The sequence below is a fragment of the Sarcophilus harrisii genome, chromosome 3 (genome assembly GCF_902635505.1).
Source record: "Sarcophilus harrisii chromosome 3, mSarHar1.11, whole genome shotgun sequence".
Lineage (NCBI taxonomy): Eukaryota > Metazoa > Chordata > Mammalia > Dasyuromorphia > Dasyuridae > Sarcophilus > Sarcophilus harrisii.
The window spans coordinates 340,270,251-340,290,314 of NC_045428.1; the positions used below are offsets into that span (position 1 = coordinate 340,270,251).

The 20,064-nt window shown below is 35.9% G+C and overlaps 1 protein-coding gene across 1 annotated transcript in view; it reads right to left on the minus strand.

The window, feature by feature from the left end:
- LCT (lactase) overlaps positions 1 to 7,712 on the minus strand; it is a 46,871-nt gene extending 39,159 nt beyond the window's left edge. Inside the window, exons 1-2 of the mRNA XM_031961295.1 lie at positions 7,064 to 7,712; positions 3,249 to 3,337 (exon numbers count right to left, since the gene is read on the minus strand). Of these exons, the coding sequence (XP_031817155.1) occupies positions 3,249 to 3,337; positions 7,064 to 7,712 (738 nt within the window). The remainder of the gene's footprint in view (positions 1 to 3,248; positions 3,338 to 7,063) is intronic.
- Positions 7,713 to 20,064: the final 12,352 nt, after the last annotated feature.

Below are 20,064 nucleotides of genomic sequence, written 5' to 3' on the forward strand. Positions count from 1 at the left end.
ACGGCCAGTGGTTCCAGGAACCTGTGACCGTGATACTTTTAGAGGTCACCTTTTTCAAATTGCCTTGTCAACATTTTAGAATACAAATTAAGGCTATATCTTTTAGGAAGTCTTTCCTTATTAATCCCACCCCTCTCTATGTCATCTCCCCTTCAGTCCATGAGCAAAGCATCTGACCTCTTGCCTCTCCATGAACTTGACTAATACTTTATTTATAGATTTATTTTGATCAGATACTTCTCTAGATTGCTTTGGGCTTGTTTGGTTTATCTAGTCCTTGAGGACAAAGACTAATCTTGTTCAATTAATGACTAATCTTCATTATATCCCCCCCCCCCCCCCCCCCCCCCCCCCCAGTACCAATTAAGTTCAACATGTCCTATGAACCCTATAAGTATGTTGACTGGCTCCACATTGACTTCTAAGTTAAGTTTTATCATCAGTATTTATGGAGCATCTGCCATTTGTTATCTTGCAGCTACCTGCTATGACGGCCAAGTTCAGATTTAGTTTTGTTTCCTTATCTAATTCTCTTATTAGACCATTTTAATTTTTCTTTTAAAGTCTGTACCATAGACTGGAGGTCAAAATCTTTGTTGTATTTTCTAACAAAACACAATCACATGGATCTGGAAATAATTGGTTGATCAGACCCAAACATATTGACGAATTGATTAATCTCAATGCGGAGTTAGTTATAGGACTTTGTCCTTGGACAGATTCTGTTTTATATCCAATGAATGAGTAAGGATATATATGGCAGGCTTATCAAATTTACAGATGATACAAAAGAGGGAGAGAGAATTAATACACTGAGTGACAGAGTAGAAAGGAAAGGGAACAAACATTTATTATGTACCTTTTATTATTATTATTTATAAAGTATTTTCTTTTATGTTTATAAAATATTATTTTATAAATAGTGTTTATTAGGGTCAACTAGATGGTGCAGTAGATAGAGCACTGGCTCTGAAGTTAGGAGGATGTGAGTTCAAATGTGGCCTCAGACACTTAATACTTCCTGGCTGTATGACCCTAGGCAAGTTACTTAACTCCAATTGCCTCACAAAAAAAAAAAGAGAGAGAGAGAGAGAGAGAGAGAGAGAGAGAGAGAGAGAGAGAGAGAGAGAGAAAGAGAGAAAGAAACAAAGAAACAAAGAAAGAAAAGAAATTTGTTATTTTATTGTTATTATTATACCAGGCACTGTGCTAAGGATTTTATAAAATATTATTTCATTAGTGTAGGAACTCAAAAGGAGTTGGATCAGTGAGGCAGAAACAAATAAGATTTAAGAGGGATAAATGTAAAATATTTCATATGAATTTAAGAAATCAACTACATAAGTACAGGATGGAAAAGTAGCTCATGATCAACCAAATCATTTCCAATGGAGCAGTAATGAACTGAACCAGCTATGCCCAGAAAAAGAACTCTGGGAGATGACTAAAAACCATTACATTGAATTCCCAATCCCTATATTTATGCACACCTGCATTTTTTATTTCCTTCACAAGCTAATCGTACAATATTTCAGAGTCTGATTCTTTTTGTACAGCAAAATAACGTTTTGGTCATGTATACTTATTGTGTATCTAATTTATATTTTAATATATTTAACATCTACTGGTCATCCTGCCATCTAGGGGAGGGGGTGGGGGTGGGGTAAGAGGTGAAAAATTGGAACAAGAGGTTTGGCAATTGTTAATGTTGTAAAGTTACCCATGCATATATCCTGTAAATAAAAGGCTATTAAATAAAAAATAAATAAATAAATAAATAAAAAGGAAAAGTAGCTCATGCTAAAAAATAAAAATAAAAAACTACAACAACCTCAAAAAGCAAAGAAAAAAATCCACTTTTGGTTTTTAAGAGATTGCAGCCTAATATAGCAATGCTATGTAGAGACTCTGAAAACCAATGAGTTTGGAGGCTACATTAGAAGAATTGCATCCAGAGCAAGAGAAGCAATAATCCATTTTATTTTGACCTCCTCTGGATATCTGGAGTATTTTATCCAGGTATGCTCACCTCATTTTATTATAAATAAGTCACTTTGTATAGTGCTTGAAGTTTATAAAACTCCCTCTCTGTAAAATTGGAATAAATGGAACAAACTACCTCACACCAATACCAATTACAACCATGAGCCCTAACCCACCCACAAAGGACCCCAAGGCTCTGACTGCTTTATTTTGGGGCTCTACTTTTTTTGTTTCTCTAAACCACAAGATTTGAGGAAGTGAGAACTAAGATGGTTAAAAAAGAACATATTTAAATTACCGTTTTCTAAACTGACCTCATCTTCTCAAGTTCAGTTCAAAAAAGCATTTATTACATATCTTCTTTGTGACTGTACTGGGGGCTGGGGACCCAAATGCCAAGATGAGGAACTTACATTCTACTGAGGAGAATCTTGTGCATAGATAAATACATATAAAGTGTAAAGTGAGATAAGGATTGAAGAGGGAATCAGACCCACTTGAACTGAACTTTGAAGGAAGCTGTGTAATCTAATTTAATTAGATTTGAATGCTTGGCCAAAGCAGACAAGACCTCTTCAAGTAGGTTAGTTAAAAATTCAAATAAAATCCGGGCAGCTAAGGCAGCATAGTAGATAGATTATAGAGTTAAGGAGACAAAGTCTGGTCTCAGACACTTACTATCTGTCTAACCCCCAGCAAGTTACTTAATTTTGTTTACCTCAATTTCCTCACCTGTAAAATGAAGAAGGGAATAGTAAACCATTCCAATATTTTTGCCAATAAAAACCCAAATAGGGGTAATGAGGATTTGGATAGGATTGAACCACCACCACCACCACCACTACAACAAAAATTCCTAATTATTTTGGAGTAAAGAAATGTTTTTAAGGTTTTCAAAAAGAGGTATACATGAAATCGTTGTCAGCTAGTAAGGACTTTCTAAAATCATAATAGTCAATACTTTTGGACAATATAAATATGATTTTTAATTTAAAAAGCATTCATTAAATACCTAATATCTACTAGACACTGTGCTGTGTTTACGCCTATTTCATTTTATCCTAATGACAACCCTGAGAGGTTAATGCTATTATTATTCTCATTTTACAAATGAGGAAATTGAGGCAGACAGAAGTTAAGTGACTTGCCCAGTATCACACAATTAACTAAGTATCTGAAGCCAGAGGAGAACTCAAGGTCTGTCTGATTCTGTCACTGTCACCTGGCAGTCCCTATCACCTTTTAACATGGGAAATGAAGCTTACGGGTCGTACCTTGTTAAGATGATGCCGTGAGGAGCCCAACAAGTACTCAGAGATCTTGTCAACTCCTAGCACAAGAGAGAGTTTCCCACCTGAAAATCAAACCAACAAAAGGAAGATAAATACATTATAGGCAATTAATCCACCCTTCTCCTTCCCTCCACTCTCTCGATTGACAAGGATCTTGCTTCTAACTTTAAGAAGCCATTCAATGGGACTCCTCCATTTTCTTCATTTCAAAACCTTTTGAAATCATCTTCCATTTCCTCCTCCTCCTTCTGACAGTGAGATTCCTCTTCCCCTTGCCAGAGCCAGTCCCTTTATGTGTGCCCCAAACCCATTCCCTGCCATCTTCCAGAAAATTAATGTCTCAACCATCTCCCTTTAATTCTTAATTCCTCCCCTTTTATTGATTCCTTCTCTATAGCCTTCAAATATGTCTTTCTCATATATCCTTTAAAAAAACCAACAAAACTCCCCTCTTCCAACTTTACTATTTTTATTAAGGGTATCTTATAAGGGGACTATCCTTCTAATTGCTTTGCTTTGCAAGTCTGCCTTGTCCCATCTATCCAAGCAGCTGCCAAATCCTGTTATTCTATCTCAACAACATCCTTCAAATCCACTATCTCTCTACTTATATGGTCACCATCTTATTTCAGATTCTTATCACCTGCCTAGATAATTGCAATGACCTCTCAGACTCAATACTCTCCCCACTCCAGTCTAGAATGTTGCAGCATTTCCTTAAGCTTGATGTGACCATATTACTTCCCTAATCAATAATCTCCAGTGGCTCCTTATCATCTCTAGGATAAAATGCAAACTTTTGTTTAGCTTGTCCATCATCCAGCCAAATATATTTCTAGCTTCGGTGCATTGCATATTACTTCCTTTCCCCTTCTCTCTGAGATCCACCCAAATTGGCCTTCTCACTGTCCCTCAGATTATTACCTTACCTTTGCACTAGCTACCTCCCATATCTGCTCATGATAGAATATCTCCTACTCATCTCCCCTGAGGAAAATAAAATTCTATTGAACAACAACAACAAAACAACCCAAAAGCTTTCATTGAAATAAGAATCTGGGGAGTAAATGAGAGATAAAAATGAGACAAGAGCTATAAAATAAATTGCTGATGAAATACCAGATAAGGTCAAAGGAAGGAGAATAGAAATTTACCCGAGGTTACATCAGAAGGGCCAGGTTTGAGTGCTGACTCTGTCGTTAATTCCTATGTAACTTTACACTTTAAAGAATCCCTTGATTTTAATGTCCTCATAGATAAAATGAAGCTATCTGACTAGCTAATCTCCAAGGTCCTTTGAAATATTAATCAGTGCTTCGTCCTAAGCAATCCGGTAATATCTGCACTACTGGAGCACAATCACTGAAGAATTTGTGGGTAGGGCAGCATTCTGTGGGATCTTGTAAGGAGAGAGAAGATTAAGAAGAGACAGTTATGGGACCTAAAAGTGACCAGATGTTGGTTCCGTGGAGAAGAGCATGGGTACAGAATTGGGGAGATCCTGTTCTGTCCAACATCCCCTAAAAAAAAAAAAATAGACCAAGTAGACACCCATGTCCTAGTCAGCCAAGGGAAGTATGGGACAGTGGGTTCTGTGCAGCGCCCCAATTAGCTTGACAGATTTGTATTTAGTATTAGAAGTATCCAAACCTAGAGACTGTTTTAGGATAACCCCAGAGAGAGGTTGTGTCAGGCTGCATGGCCCTCGGGGAGCCTTGGAGGGTGCATCCAGGGAATTATCGGGGTACCTATTACCATGTCCTCTCCAGGGAACTCAGAGAGCTTCCCCACTCCTGTCTGAAATATGGATCCACTCTGCCTTTTAGGAGCCTCAAAAGCTCTCTCCTGGGGACCTTGGGATAACAACTTTAATCCAGTTAATGTTAGGTGACAGCAAAAATAAGATGAAATGTGAGAAAGGGTAGGAATCTTAGAATTCTGATCTCCATTTTACAGATAATTCAAAAAGAGGCATAGGAAAGTTGCCCATCTTACCCAGAGTCACTCATAAAAGTGGTGATAGACCAAAGACTTTAGGATCTTGCTTCTAGTTTGATTCATCATTCTGGAGTCTGTCCTCCAAGACTTTGCACACTATTTGTGCCTTGTTTCTAGACTGATTGGAGGCAGCCAGGTAGAAAGGGAGGGAGTGCTGGAGTCAGGAAAACTTGAGTTCAAATTTGACCTCAGATGCTTACCAGCTGGGTGACCTTGAGTCACCTAACTTCAGTTTCCTCAACTGCGAAATGGGGATAATGACAGTATATACTTCTAGGTTTGTTATAAGGTCATAATATTTATAAACCACTTAGTACAGTGCCTGGCATATAGTATATGCTTAATAAATATTATTATAAAAATATAATAACTAAAAGATCAGAGAATCCTAGATTTAGAACTGGAAAGAATTTCAGCGATTTTCTAGCCCAGATCTCTCATTTACACATAAGGAAACAAAGTTTCAGAGAAATGACTTGACCAACTCCAACTTAGTAAGTGGCAGAAGTGGGATTTGAACTGGTCCTCTAGTCCCAAATCCAGCACTCACCCCTCTGAGTCACATTTCCTCTAAATTAATTTAAACCAGTAAGAAACATTCTTCAAACTTACTCATGATTTAAGAAATTTAAATTTTGTTTTTGCATTATGACTTCTAAAGAGACTTCCAACTCTGCCCATTTCATCTCTATGTTATATTTACATAATATATATGTTATATATATATTTATACCACATACTGTTATAATCAATATGTATATAATAACCAATATGCATATAATTATAAAACCATAGATTTAGGAATATAAAGGACACTTCAAGGTCATCAAAGCCAACCCTTCTGATTTTATCATTTGGTAAACCAAGGTCCAGAAAGGTTGTGACTTGCTTTAAGGTCATCAGTTCAGTTTCTGTTCTGACTCTTTGTGATCCCATTTAGGATTTTCTTGGCAAAGATCCTGGAGTGGTTTGCCATTTCCTTCTCCAGATCATTTGAACAGGTAAGGAAACTGAGGCAGGCAGAGTTAAGTGACAAGCCCAGAGTCACACAGCTAGTATGGATTTAAACTTAGGAAGATGAGCCTTGCTGATTCCAGCCTCGACTTCATAGCACCGAGATCATAAAGGTAGTTAAGTGGCAGACACCTAGTCTGAACCCAGATCCTCTGATTCCAACATCAGCCTGCTTTCCATTGTACCATGATGCCTCTTAGTGATTCCTTCTTTCCTCCCCCTACCCTTTGCATTATGTTTTTCTCTATTTTTTAATAGTTTTATTTTTAATGGAATTTTATTCCATGACTTATACCATGATTTGTTTAGCCATTCCTTAACCATTCCCATTCAACCTCACTCATTTTACATCAGAAGAAGTTGAGTCATGATAAATGTGGAAATATGTATAAAAGAATTGCACATATTTAGTCTATATGGGATTACTTGCTGTCTAGGGGAGGAGAGTAGGAGGAAGGGAGGGAGAAAAATTGCAAAACAAGTTTTTGCAAGGATGAATGTTGAAAACTATCTTTGCATATGTTTTGAAAATAAGAAGAAAAAAATAAAATTTTAAAAATTATTTAGAAAGAAGAGGAAGAAAAGGAAGAGGAAGAGGAGGAGGAGGAGGAAGAAGAAGAGGAGGGGGAGGAGGAGAAAAAAGGAGGAGGAGGAGAAAGAGAAGCTGCTGAAACCTGGAAATGAAGTTATTCTCCTAAAGACACACAAAATCACTTGTGGGTTTACAAATTTCAGATCAGCTTTCTCAATTAGCACAAGAATCCCATCCCATTTTCATTCACCTTGAGAAGCGAAATTTTCATGGTAGATATTATAGACTTTTCTGTGGGCATCAAAAATGGCCTGAAAACGAGAAGACCTTGACTCCTGGTGGGGAAGATCCTCCATGGCTGCTTCCAAATCACTGAAAGTGAACCAGACCTGCACCAGGTCCCCAAAGGAGTGGAAGGCAAACAAAGCATAGTCGGCAAATAGGCTGGGGAAAAGTTCACTTTTCCAGGTCCCATCTTGTCTGGGTAAAGTTGAATGGTGCAGGACCCCCAGTGGCTGGAGCTGAGCAGCATGGAGCGCCTCAAGAAGTCGTCTGTAGCATTGCACTGTGTTCTTGTCTGGCTCCTGGGAGCTTCCTGTCGGGAGAAGTTGTGCCCAAGAAAGGAAGACTTTATAGTGGGTCACCCCACTGGCATGAAGGCTGGCCAAGTATTCCCCAGAGGTGGCAGTCCACTGCTGGCTGCAGATGTGAGCATCCAAGCTAGCTGCTGTGAAGTTAGCCCCCTGCTCACTTAATGGAGGATTCGCATCCTGAATCCAGTCACTGGGGAGAGGGCCAGCTGCTACAATGAAATTCCAAGTGGATTCCCAGTCTACTGCCCAGCAAGGAGAACTGGACAGAAGAACAAACACTATATTCCATGCCAGTTCCATTTCTAATGATAAATTCCAGAGATGAAGAGAAATCTTAGATATTTATACATGAAATTGGGGGTTATAAAATGCTAGGGGGTTGTAAAATGTAATGATTAACGAAGATTATCTGCAAAAATAAATTGTAAACTATGTACCCAGCACAAAGAAATAGAACATACTGCTCTCTATGGCGACAGCTAGGTGGCTCAATGGTTGGAGCACTGTGCCTGAACTCAGTTCAAATCCCTACTTATCGCTAGGTGATGCTGGGCAAGTCACTTACTGTCTGCTCACTTTCATCCACTGGAGTGGGAAATGGCAAATCATCCCAGCATCCTTGTTAAGAAAATCCCATGGACATTATGTCCCTCGAGAGTTGGATACTGCTGAATGATTGAAGAACAAGCAGTCTATGGACTTTGGAGGCAATGGTCATGAGAACAAACCCCAAAATCTGAAAGAGTTTTATTTCTCATTATTTACTTATTTATTTTTGCTGAGGCAATTGGGATTAAGTGACTTGCCCAGGGTCACACAGTCAGGAAGTGTTAAGTGTCTGAGATCACATTTGAACTCAGGTCCTCCTGATTTCAGGGCTGGTGCTCTACCCATTGCGCCACCTAGCTGCCCCTGAAAGAGTTTTAGAAAGATATTTATTGGGTCATTTGAGAAAGGAGAGCAAACCAGAAAGAAAGTGTGACTTCTCATGCAGTCTCTGGAAGGTTTATATCAAATAGGACTCAGATAAGGGTACCTATATTATGAGCTTGAAAATTAGGTAGATTGAGATGGATATCAATAAATAGAAATATTCAATAAAATTTAGGGAAAATCAAATATTGTTTTGGGTGAGTGGCGGATCCAGGACTTGAAGGAACTCAAAATTCCTTCTCTGCCATTCCTGGAGAATTACTGAGGTTAGAGTGACATTCTGAGCTCAAACAATCTCTAGTCCCATAAAATTAGATTTAAACAGTAATAAAATTTTTTATGGTCAGTTCACTTTATTTTTAATTTTTTTCCTGGTTGTATAGATATATTAAATTTTTAAATACACATTTCTTTTTTTAAAAAAATTTTCTTTATTAAACCTTTTTATATTTCAAAACATATGCATGGACAATTCAACATTAGCCCTTGCAAAATCATGTGTTCCAATTCCCCTCCTTTCCCCCACCTCCTCCCCTAGATGGTAAGTAGTCCAATATATGTTAAACATGGTAGAAATATAGTTAAATCCAATATATGCATGCATATTTATACAATTATTGTGCTGCAAAAGAAAAATCAAATCAAGCCAGCTAAAAAAAAAAGATGCAAAACAAAATGCAAGCAAACAACAACAGAAAGAGTGAGAATGCTATGTTGTGATCCACATTCAGTTCCCATGGTTCTCTCTCTGGGTGTAGCTGGCTCTCTTCATCACTGAACAATTGGAACTCGTTTGAATCATCTCATTGTTCAAGAGAGCCACATCCATCAGAATTGATCATCATATAGTTTTGTTGTTGCTGTGTATAAAGATCTTGTGGTCCTCCTCATTTCACTCAGCATCAGTTCATGTAAGTCTCTCCAGGCCTTTCTGAAATTGTCCTGCTGGTCGTTTCTTACAGAACAAAAATATTCTATAATATTTATATACCACAATTTATTCAGCCATTCTCCAATTGATGGGCATCCACTCAGTTTCCAGTTTCTAGTCACTATAAAGAGACCTGCCACAAACATTCTTGCAGATACAGGTCCCTTTCCCTTCTTTAAGATCTCTTTGGGATATAAGCCCAAACTGGGCTGGATCAAAAAGTATGCACAGTTTGATAACTCTCTCAGCATAGTTCTAAATTGCTCTCCAGAATGGTTGGATTTGTTCACAACTCCACCAACAATGCACCAGTGTCCCAGTTTTCCCACATCCCCTCCAACATTTGTCATTGTCTTTTCCTCTCATCTTAGCCAGTCTGAGAGGTGTGTAGTGGTATCTCAGAATTGTCTTAATTTGCATTTCTCTGATCAATAGTGATTTGGAGTACCTTTTCATATGATGAGAAATGGTTTTAATTTCTTCATTTGAAAATTGTTCATATCTTTTGACCATTTATCAATTGGAGAATGGCTTGAATTCTTATAAATTGAGTCAATTTTTTATATATTTTAGAAATGAGACCTTTATCAGAAACTTTGATTGTAAAATTTTTTCCCCAGTTTATTGCTTCCCTTCTAATCTTGTCTGCATTAGTTTTGTTTGTACAAAAAATTTTTAACTTAATATAATCAAAAATTTCTATTTTGTGATCAATAATGATCTCTAGTTCTTCTTTAGTCACAAATTCCTTCCTCCTCCACAGGTATGAGAGGTAAACTATCCTATGTTCTTGTAATTTATTTATAATTTCATTCTTTATACCTAAATCATGAACCCATTTTGACTTTATCTTGGTGCATGTTGTTAAGTGTTTGTCAATGCCTAGTTTCTGCCATACTAATTTCCAATTTTCCCAGCAATTTTTGTCAAATAGTGAATTCTTATCCCCAAAGCTGGGTTCTTCGGGTTTGTCGAATATTAGATTATTACAGTTATTGACTATTTTGTCCTGTGAACCTAACTTATTCCACCGATTGACTTCTCTATTTCTTAGCCAATACCAATTGGTTTTGGTGACTGCTGTTTTATAATATAGTTTTAGATCTGGTACAGCTAAGCCACCTTCATTTGATTTTATTTTCATTGGTTCCCTTGAAAGTCTTGATCTTTTGTTCTTCCAGATGAACTTTGTTGTTATTTTTTTGGTTTGAGGTTTTTTTTGTTGAGACCTTTTGCTTATGAAAGATAACAATGGACCAGGCCATCCTCAGCAACGAGATCAACCAAATCATTTCCAATGGAGCCGTAATGAACTGAACCAGCTATGCCCAGAAAAAGAACTCTGGGAGATGACTAAAAACCATTACATTGAATTCCCAATCCCTATATTTATGCCCACCTGCATTTTTGATTTCCTTCACAAGCTAATTGAACAATATTTCAGAGTCTGATTCTTTTTGTACAGCAAAATAACGTTTTGGTCATGTATACTTATTGTGTATCTAATTTATATTTTAATATATTTAACATCTACTGGTCATCCTGCCATCTGGGGGAGGGTGTGGGGGGTAAGAGGTGAAAAATTGGAACAAGAGGTTTTGCAATTGTTAATGCTGTAAAGTTACCCATGCATATATCCTGTAAATAAAAGGTTATTAAATAAAAATAAAAAAATAAAAAAAAAGAAAGATAACAATGATGATTTCAATTCTTTTTTTTTCCTGAGGCAATTGGAGTTAAGTGACTTGCCCAAGATCTGAGACCAGACTTGAACTCAGGTCCTCCTGACTTAAGGGCTGGTGCTTTATCCATTGAGCCACCTACTACCCCTGTTGTTATTTTTTCTAGGTTATTAACATAGTTTCTTGGGAGTCTGATTGGTATAGCACTAAATAAATAGATTAGTTTAGGTAGTATTGTCATCTTTATTATATTTGCTCACCCTATCCAAGAGCACTTAATATTTTTCCAATTGGTTAGATCTGACTTTATTTATATGGAAAGTATTTTGTAGTTTTGCTCATATACTTCCTGACTTTCCCTTGGCAGATAGCTTCCCAAATATTTTATACTATCGGAAGTTACTTTAAATGGAATTTCTCTTTGTAACTCTAACTGTTAGTGTTATATAAGAATGCTGATGATTTATGTGGGTTTATTTTGTATCCTGCAATTTTGCTAAAGTTGTGGATTATTTCTAATAGCTTTTTAGTAGAATCTCTGGAGTTCTCTAAGTATACCATCATATCATCTGCAAAGAGTGATAATTTGGTTTCTTCATTACCTACTCTAATTCATCTTTTTTCTCAACTCTTATTGCCAAAGCTAGCATTTCTAATACAATGTTGAATAGTAGTGGTGATAGTGGGCAACCTTATTTCACCTCTAATCTTATTGGGAATGGTTCTAGTTTATCCCCATTATATATGATGCTTACTGATGGTTTTAAATAGATGCTATTGACTATTTTGAGGAAGAGTCCATTTATTCCTGTATTTGCTAGTGTTTTTAGTAGGAATGGATGTTGGATTTTATCAAATGCTTTTCTGCATCTATGGAGGTGATCATATGATTTTTGTTAATTTGATTATTGATAAAGTCAATTACGCTAATAGTTTTCCTAATATTGAACCAGCCCTGCACTCCAGGTATAAATCCTACTTGGTTGTGGTGTATTATCCTGAGGATGATTTTCTGTAATCTCTTTGCTAATATTTTAAGATTTTTGCATCAATATTTATTAGGGAAATTGGTCTATAATTTTATTTCTCTGTTTTATCCTACCTGGTTTAGATATCAGCACCATGTCTGTGTCATAAAAGGAATTTGGTAGAACTCCTTCTTTCCCTATTTTTTCAAATAGTTTATATAGTATTGGAGTTAATTGTTCTTTAAGTGTTTGGTAGAATTCCCGTGTAAATCCATCTGGCCCTGGAGATTTTTTCTCAGGAAGTTGATTAATAGCTTGTTCTATTTCTTTTTCTAAAATGGGACTATTTAAGTAATTTATTTCTTCTTCCATTAATCTGAGCAATCTATATTTTTGTAGGTATTCCTCCATTTCACTTATGTTGTCAAATTTATTGGCATAAAGTTGGGCAAAACAACTCCTAATTATTTCCCTAATTTCCTCTTCCTTGATGAAAAGTTCTCTTTTCATTTTTAAGACTAACAGTTTGATTTTCCTCTTTCCTTTTTCTAATCAAATTAACTAAAGCTTTATCTGTTTTGTTGTTTTTTTCATAAAACCAACTCTTAGTTTTATTAATTCAGTAGTTTTTTACTTTTGGTTTTATTAATCTCTCCTTTTATTTTTAGAATTTCAAGTTTGGTATTTGATTGGAGTTTTTTAATTTGTTCTTTTTCTAGCTTTTTTAGTTGCAAACCCAATTCATTGATCTTCTCTTTCTCTATTTTATGCAAGTAAGCTTCTAGAGTTATAAAATTTCCCCTTATTAGCACTTTGGCTGCATCCCACAAATTTTGTTATGTTGTCTCATTATTGTCATTCTCTTAGATGAAATTATTAATGGTGTCTGTGATTTGCTGTTTCTAAATACACATTTCTTTATAAATCCTGTTGAGAAAGAAAAATCAGAACAAAAGAGAAAAAGTCACTGGAGATTTAAAAAAAAAAGTAATATAGCATGTGTTGATTTACATTCAATCTCCACAGTTTCTCTTTCTGGATGTAAATGGCATTTTCTATGCAAAGTTCATTTAGATTGCCTGGGATCCCTGAACCACTGAAAAGAATCAAGTCTTTATTATGGCACATTCTTGATGTTATTGTGTAAAATGTATTTCTGGTTCTGCTTGTTTCACCCAGCATCAGTTCACATAAATTTTTCCAGACCTTTCTAAAATCAGCTTGTTCATCATTTTTTTAGAACAATAATATTATATTACTTTTCATATACTACAACTTGTTCAGTCATTCCCTTACTCATTTTCCAATTCTTTGCTACTACAAAAAGAGTTGCTACATCTTTGCACATGTGGGTCCTTTTTCTTCCTTTAAGATTTCCTTGGGATACAGACAAGTAATGGCACTTCTGGGTCAACGGGTCTGCACTGTTTTATAGCCCTTTAGGCATATGCCTAAATGAAATTTAGCATGAAATTTTTTTTTAAGTTTTCTGAACAATATAATAAAGCATTTCCCACAAGGGCATCTGTCACCTTCAGCATCGGTGGTCATATCACCATGAGATTTAGTTATTAGTCATTACATATATTATACATTGCTACTAATTATAATGTTATTGTTATTTATAATATTATGCTTAATTTGTATAAATTCTCCTGGTCCTGCTTACTTTGCTCTCTGTTTCAGTTCCTACTAGTTTTCCTGAGTTTCTTGAAATTACTTATAATGATATCTTATGGTTAAATAGTAAACCATTAATCACAATGCTTTAAAGTTTTCAAAGTACTTCATATACAGTTTTTCATTGGATCCTCACAGCATCGTGTAGTAAGAGTCATTTTCATCTCCATCTTATATATTAGAAAACTAAGGCTGAAAAGGAAGTGACTTGTCCAGAGTCACATAACTGGTAAAAGGTGTGAGTCAGAATTTGAACTCAGGTCTCCTGAGTCTGAAAACCACGATGCCATTAACTACACCAACTGATTGCCCTTCTGAATACTTCTTATGTGGATTCAAAGGCAGTCTCTGCCCTCAAAGAGATCACATATTAATTAGTTTGTTTAATTAGTTTAACTTACTAACATTGTAACCAGTTAATTGACTGGTGTATTAATTAGTTCAATAATATACTAAGTTTAATTTAATCAACATATTAATTACTTTAATCACATATATTAATTAAATTTAATATAATTGACATTTAGCAATATCTAATTAAGTTTAGTTTAATCAACATATTAATTAGTTAGTTTAATAACATATACACACATGTTATCGCCCATATATTGTACATGTGCAAACATACAGATATGGACTTATGGATATATACATGCACACCACACATGATGCATGTATGCACGTGACTACGTGTATACCCCGATACAATGCACATGTACCTGACTGCATACACAACATGCATCCACATCCACATGTACCTGCGCCTGTGTAAGATACCTGGTCATACACGTGTCCATGCACAGGTGCAGACGTACTCATGTGCATATACCTATATACACCTTATATCTCCACATACAAATATGAGTGCAAAATATCAGTTCAATGAATTAAAATGAGCGGGGTCTGGGGGGCAACAACTGGGAGCAAGAATCCCAGCCCAGGAGAGAGGGGACAATCACCGGGACAGGACTCTCTAGTGCAGAAGCTGGCACCTGAGTGTTTCTGGAAGCTGGACCATCTTGGGACAGGGAGGAGTAAGCACCTGGCTCAGACCTTCTGAGCAAAGGCCACAGCTAGCATGGGAACACTGTGCTGCAAGACCAGCAGTAAAAGGGACAATATTGCATTCTATGCACACACCACAGTGCCTGAAATACCTCTAGTCAATGGGTTCTCGCTTTTTCTGGTTTTTACTTCCACAAAAAGTGTTGCTATATTAGCTTGCATATATATAATATATCCTACTATTATCTGATATAGTTTTATAAATACTAGCAATAGTTATAAGACGAGAGGAAGAAATTAAAGGCATGAAGGTAGGCAAAGAAGAGATAAAACTACCCCTATTTGCTGATGGTGATGAACATGATGGTTCAATTAGAATTCTACCCCTATTTGCTGATGGTGATGAACATGATGGTTCAATTAGAAAATCTCAGGAGACTGAGTCAATTTATATTTTTATGATTTAATAATTTAATTAATAATAATAATTTTAGCAAAATTGCAGGTTCCAAAATAACCCCTCCAAAATTAATGTATATAGATTTAATGCTATGTCAAAAGGATAGTCAAAGAACTTGAGGAAATAATTATTTGGAAAAAAGAAAAGTTGTAAAATAACAAGGAAAATAATGAAAAGTGATATGTGTTCTTTGTTTTCAGAGGACTATGACTTCAGGAAAATGATATCATGATTTGTAAGTGAACTGGATTTCAGTGAGGTGAGCTGTGCAAAGTCCCCTACCTCACACTCTGTTCAAGAGCCTTCTGGATTCAGAAACTTGGGATAGATCAGGAGAGGCAGGGGGGAGCCTTTTCCAGGGCTCAATTTCTCTGATGCAATTCCCATTCAGTGATAAAGAAGAGGGGAAATTTCGGAGACCTCAAAATATATTAAAAAGCAACAGTCACAAAAGCACAAAAAGTCACAAAAAGCAATTGGTAAAAAGCACAGAGGTAGATCCATGGAATGGATTAGAAAGAGAAGGTTCAAAAACAATGAAATTTGGTAACACAGCATTTGATAAACAGAAAAACATTAATTACCTAGAGAAGATCTGATTGGATAAAAACTTCTGGGGTTCTCCTAACCAGCAAGTAACTTTAGATCTATAATGAGTAACAAAAAAGTATTGGAAATGGTTCTAATTGCCCCCCTTGTCCCTTCCCACCTTTTGCTTTAACCCCCATAAATTCTATACTTTTTATGCCAGTGGTTTACTTAAAAGTTACCATATTTACTCAATTTGTACTATGAAGCTATTGGACTAGGTGATTTCCTAAGTCTTTTTCAGCTCTAACATTTTATGATTATTAATGGATCGTTAATTAATAACTGCTAGGCACTGGGAAGTGAAAGAAACCAAAAATCAACGTCCACTCTCAAGGAGTTTACATACTACTAAGGTATAAAATATATACCTTATATTTTATGTAGCCAAATATAGATATAAATCTATAAATTTATATAAAATATAGATAAATGCAATATTTTATTTTTTGCTTTTGCAAGGCAATTGGGATTAAGCCCAATTGCACAGCTAGTAAGTGCCAAGGGTCTAAAGTTAGATTTGAAATCCTTCTATCTACTGTGCCATCTTGCTATCCTAATGCTCTGTAGTTTGAAGAGGAAAGATTGGGAGATGAGGAAAGGTCTCCTAAAGGAGCTGGTACCTGAGTGGAGCCCTGTTAGTGATGAGGAAGAAGTAGCTAAGTAGTTAAGAGAGCTTGGGGACCTACAGGGAGGCGAGGAATGGAAGGCTGGGATTAAAAAAGGGCAGTTTGGCCCAATTCATTTGCAATGGAGAGAATGGGGAATGAGGGAACTGAAGCTGGAAGATGAGGCTGAAATCAGATGTGGAAAGCTTTGAATGTTAAGCTGAGCACTGGAAGGGACAGCTCTATCCTCAAGCAGGAACGTGGAGAGCTTAGTCTAAGAAAATCAGGTTAGAGGATGTGCTAGAGCAGGGAGAGACTGTAAACAGTGAGAACAGGGGTTATTGCTACAGGCTAAAGACCGGACTAAATCGGTGATCTTGTGGACTAAAGGAGGAATAAATAAAATAGGCAAATGTGTATGGAGGATTTGGGCATATTGAATTTGAAATGCCTGACAGACATTTATTAGTATGGAATTAAGAGGAGGAAGAAGGGAAAGGAAGAATAGGGAATAAGCTTCCACAGAACTGTGCTTGTGTTAAGTAAGCTCTTGTTACAAATATTATCCCATTTGAGGAAAGAGAGATTAGAACTGAACATATTTGGAATTTGGAAGTCATATGCATAAAGAAAATTAGATGCAGAGGAAGGGAATATAGAAAGTGGAAAGCCAAAGTCAGAGGTCTAGGAGAGATCCTCAGTTTGGGGGATGAAGGATAATGGTAGAGGGTAGACTGGTAGGAGGAAAACCAGAGCGGAAAGAAGTCACAAAACGAGTGCCGGCAAGGAGGAGGTGGTTAACCCGCTGGAGAGAGGTCAGGAGGGCCAAAGATTGGGAAAGCACTCTCCTATGAGCAATTAAGAGATAACTGGTAATCTTGGGGAGCCCAGTTTCGGTAGGGGCAGGGTGGGAAGAGCAATGATTGCAAGAACTGAAAAATGAGGGAAAAGGTGAAGCAGAATCTTTTTCTAAGAATTTGATTGTGAAAAAGGAGAGACACAAAACAATAATCTCTGGGGTGGGTGGAAGGGTCGATAAAAATTTTTTAAGGAGGGGCCCTGAGGAAGTTAGAAGCAGCAGAGGCAAGAATAGATTGGGAAAGACCTGAAGTTAGAGAACCAAAACCATATAAATGCCTTCTTACCAAATCTCTGCTTATCTCTTCCTACTAAATGAAAACTACTGAGGCAAACAATTTTAAAAACTTAAAAAAAAAAAATTTTACTGGGTCTTTCTCATTGTGGTGACCAGGAGCAATGGAAAATACAGTTTTAGATTTATTCACACTGAGCTTACTCCTTTAAAAAGGTTGAACTACTTGACAAAAAGGATCATTTTTTTTTTTTTTTTTTTTTTACTTCTAATCCCCAGACCTTAGTACAGAACTTGGGACATAGTAAGTGCTTATTAAAAACCTTGACAACTCTTATTACATATTACCTTCTACGGGTAGCCTTTTATATTCATATATTCTGTCTGGCTAAATTATAAAGTTGTTTCAATGGAGAGTCTTTGTTATTCCTCAGTGTCTAATATGATGCTTTATACATCATGGGCGCTCAGAAATACTGGATATACCTTATCAACTAAAAATAAATTACTGCCTGTTTGCAGACCTTACTCTTCTAAATAGCAGTCAAGTTGCTTCAGAAGAATGGTAGACAGAGTTGGAGGGAAAAATGATTTAGGACAGAATAAAACATACCCAATTTTCCCTTTGCTTTAATACTTCTATAAGTTTTTCACCCATGAGGAAGAGGAAGAATAATAAGAAAGCCTTCTTGTCCTCCTTCACTAACTAAAATAAAAGCTAGACCATTCTAGCTTTGTAACACTTTGTAGTTTTATGTAACACTTTACATAGACTAACTCCAACTTAATTTTTCATTCATTTATTTTCCTGGGGAAAGGTATGTTTATTTAGCAAACATTTGTGAAATAAATATAAAAGGGCAGAAATGATAAACACATCCTTTATAGGTATTATGCAACAAAAGAATTATCAGTTCATGTAGCAAAAACAAAAGACATAGACCCCAATGGAGACATAATAATGAAATCCTAAAGACTAAAGGGACAAAAGAAGAAATCTCCGAAGAAACAATGAATAATTATGTAAAAGAGGAAGTTATTAAGTGAAACAACATACCCAAATTTCTGGGATGAGACTAAAGCAGTCCTCAGAACAAAAAGAAAATTATGTTTCTAAAAATCTACTTAAAATATAAAAAGAGCACATTAACAAACTGAAGGCAGCTAGGTGGTATGATGAATGCTGAACTTTAAATCAAAAAGATCTGAATTAAAATCTAGCTTCAAATTAAAATTCAACTATATGACTGGGAAGATCACAACCTCTATTAGCTTCAATTTTCTCTTCTGTAGAATGGAGATAGTAATAGTATCTACCTCTCAAGGTAATTATGAGGATCAGAGGAGGTTATATTTGTAAACTGCTTTGCAAATCTTAAAGTGCTATATTAATGCTAAATCACTACTATCATAAATATACATTTTTGAAACTAGAAATTCATCACATAAACCTAAAATAAGCATAAAAGATGAAATTTTCAGAATTAGAAAAGTAGATTAACTAAAAACAAAAACTATAGAAATGATAAACTAAAAACTGGTTCTTTAAAAAACAATATTAAAATTTATAAATCTCTACTCAACTTGATTTAAAAAAAAGGGCAGACTTTGTAGTGGCTATAAACTGGAAACTGAGTGGATGCCCATCAGTTGGAGAATGGCTGAATAAATTGTGGTATATGAATATTATGGAATATTATTGTTCTGTAAGAAATGACCCACAGGATGATTTCAGAAAGGCCTGGAGAGACTTAGACGAACTGATGCTGAGTGAAATGAGCAGGACCAGGAGATCATTATATACTTCAACAACAATACTATATGATGACCAGTTCTGATGGACCTGGCCATCTCCAGCAATGAGATCAACCAAATCATTTCCAATGGAGCAGTAATGAACTGAACCAGCTACGCCCAGAGAAAGAACTCTGGGAGATGACTAAAAACCATTACATTGAATTCCCAATCCCTATATTTATGCACACCTGCATTTTTTATTTCCTTCACAAGCTAATTGAACAATATTTCAGAGTCTGATTCTTTTTGTACAGCAAAATAACAGTTTGGTCATGTATACTTATTGTGTATCTAACTTATATTTTAATATATTTAACATCTACTGGTCATCCTGCCATCTGGGGGAGGGAATGGGGGGTAAGAGGTGAAAAATTGGAACAAGAGGTTTGGCAATTGTTAATGCGGTAAAGTTACCCATACATATAACCTGTAAATAAAAGGCTATTAAATTAAAAAAAAAAAAAAAAAAGAGGGCAGAAAGTCAAATCGGCAAAACCATAAACCAACAAGGTGAAAACATATCAAAACCAGAAAAAAATAAGTTATCAAAATCTATTATGAATTGTGGCGTACTAACAAAACTGAGATCATAAAAGAATTATAGAAATGCCTTCAAAAATATCCTAATAACTGAAGACCAATTAGAGCTTTTAACCCAATCTCAGACAAGGAAATAAAACTATCTGTAAAGGAATTAGTAAAGGGAGGCAGGAGAACTGGTAGTGATAGATTCACTGGAGAATTGCATCAAGTTTTAAAAAACTAGTACCAATAATACACAAATAATTCTCAAAAGTTGAGAAAGAAAGCATTCTACCAAACTCCTTTTTTGAGATAGTCCAATTACCTAAATCAAAGGATAAAGCACAGAAGGAGAACTATAGACCAATATCATTAATGAATATTG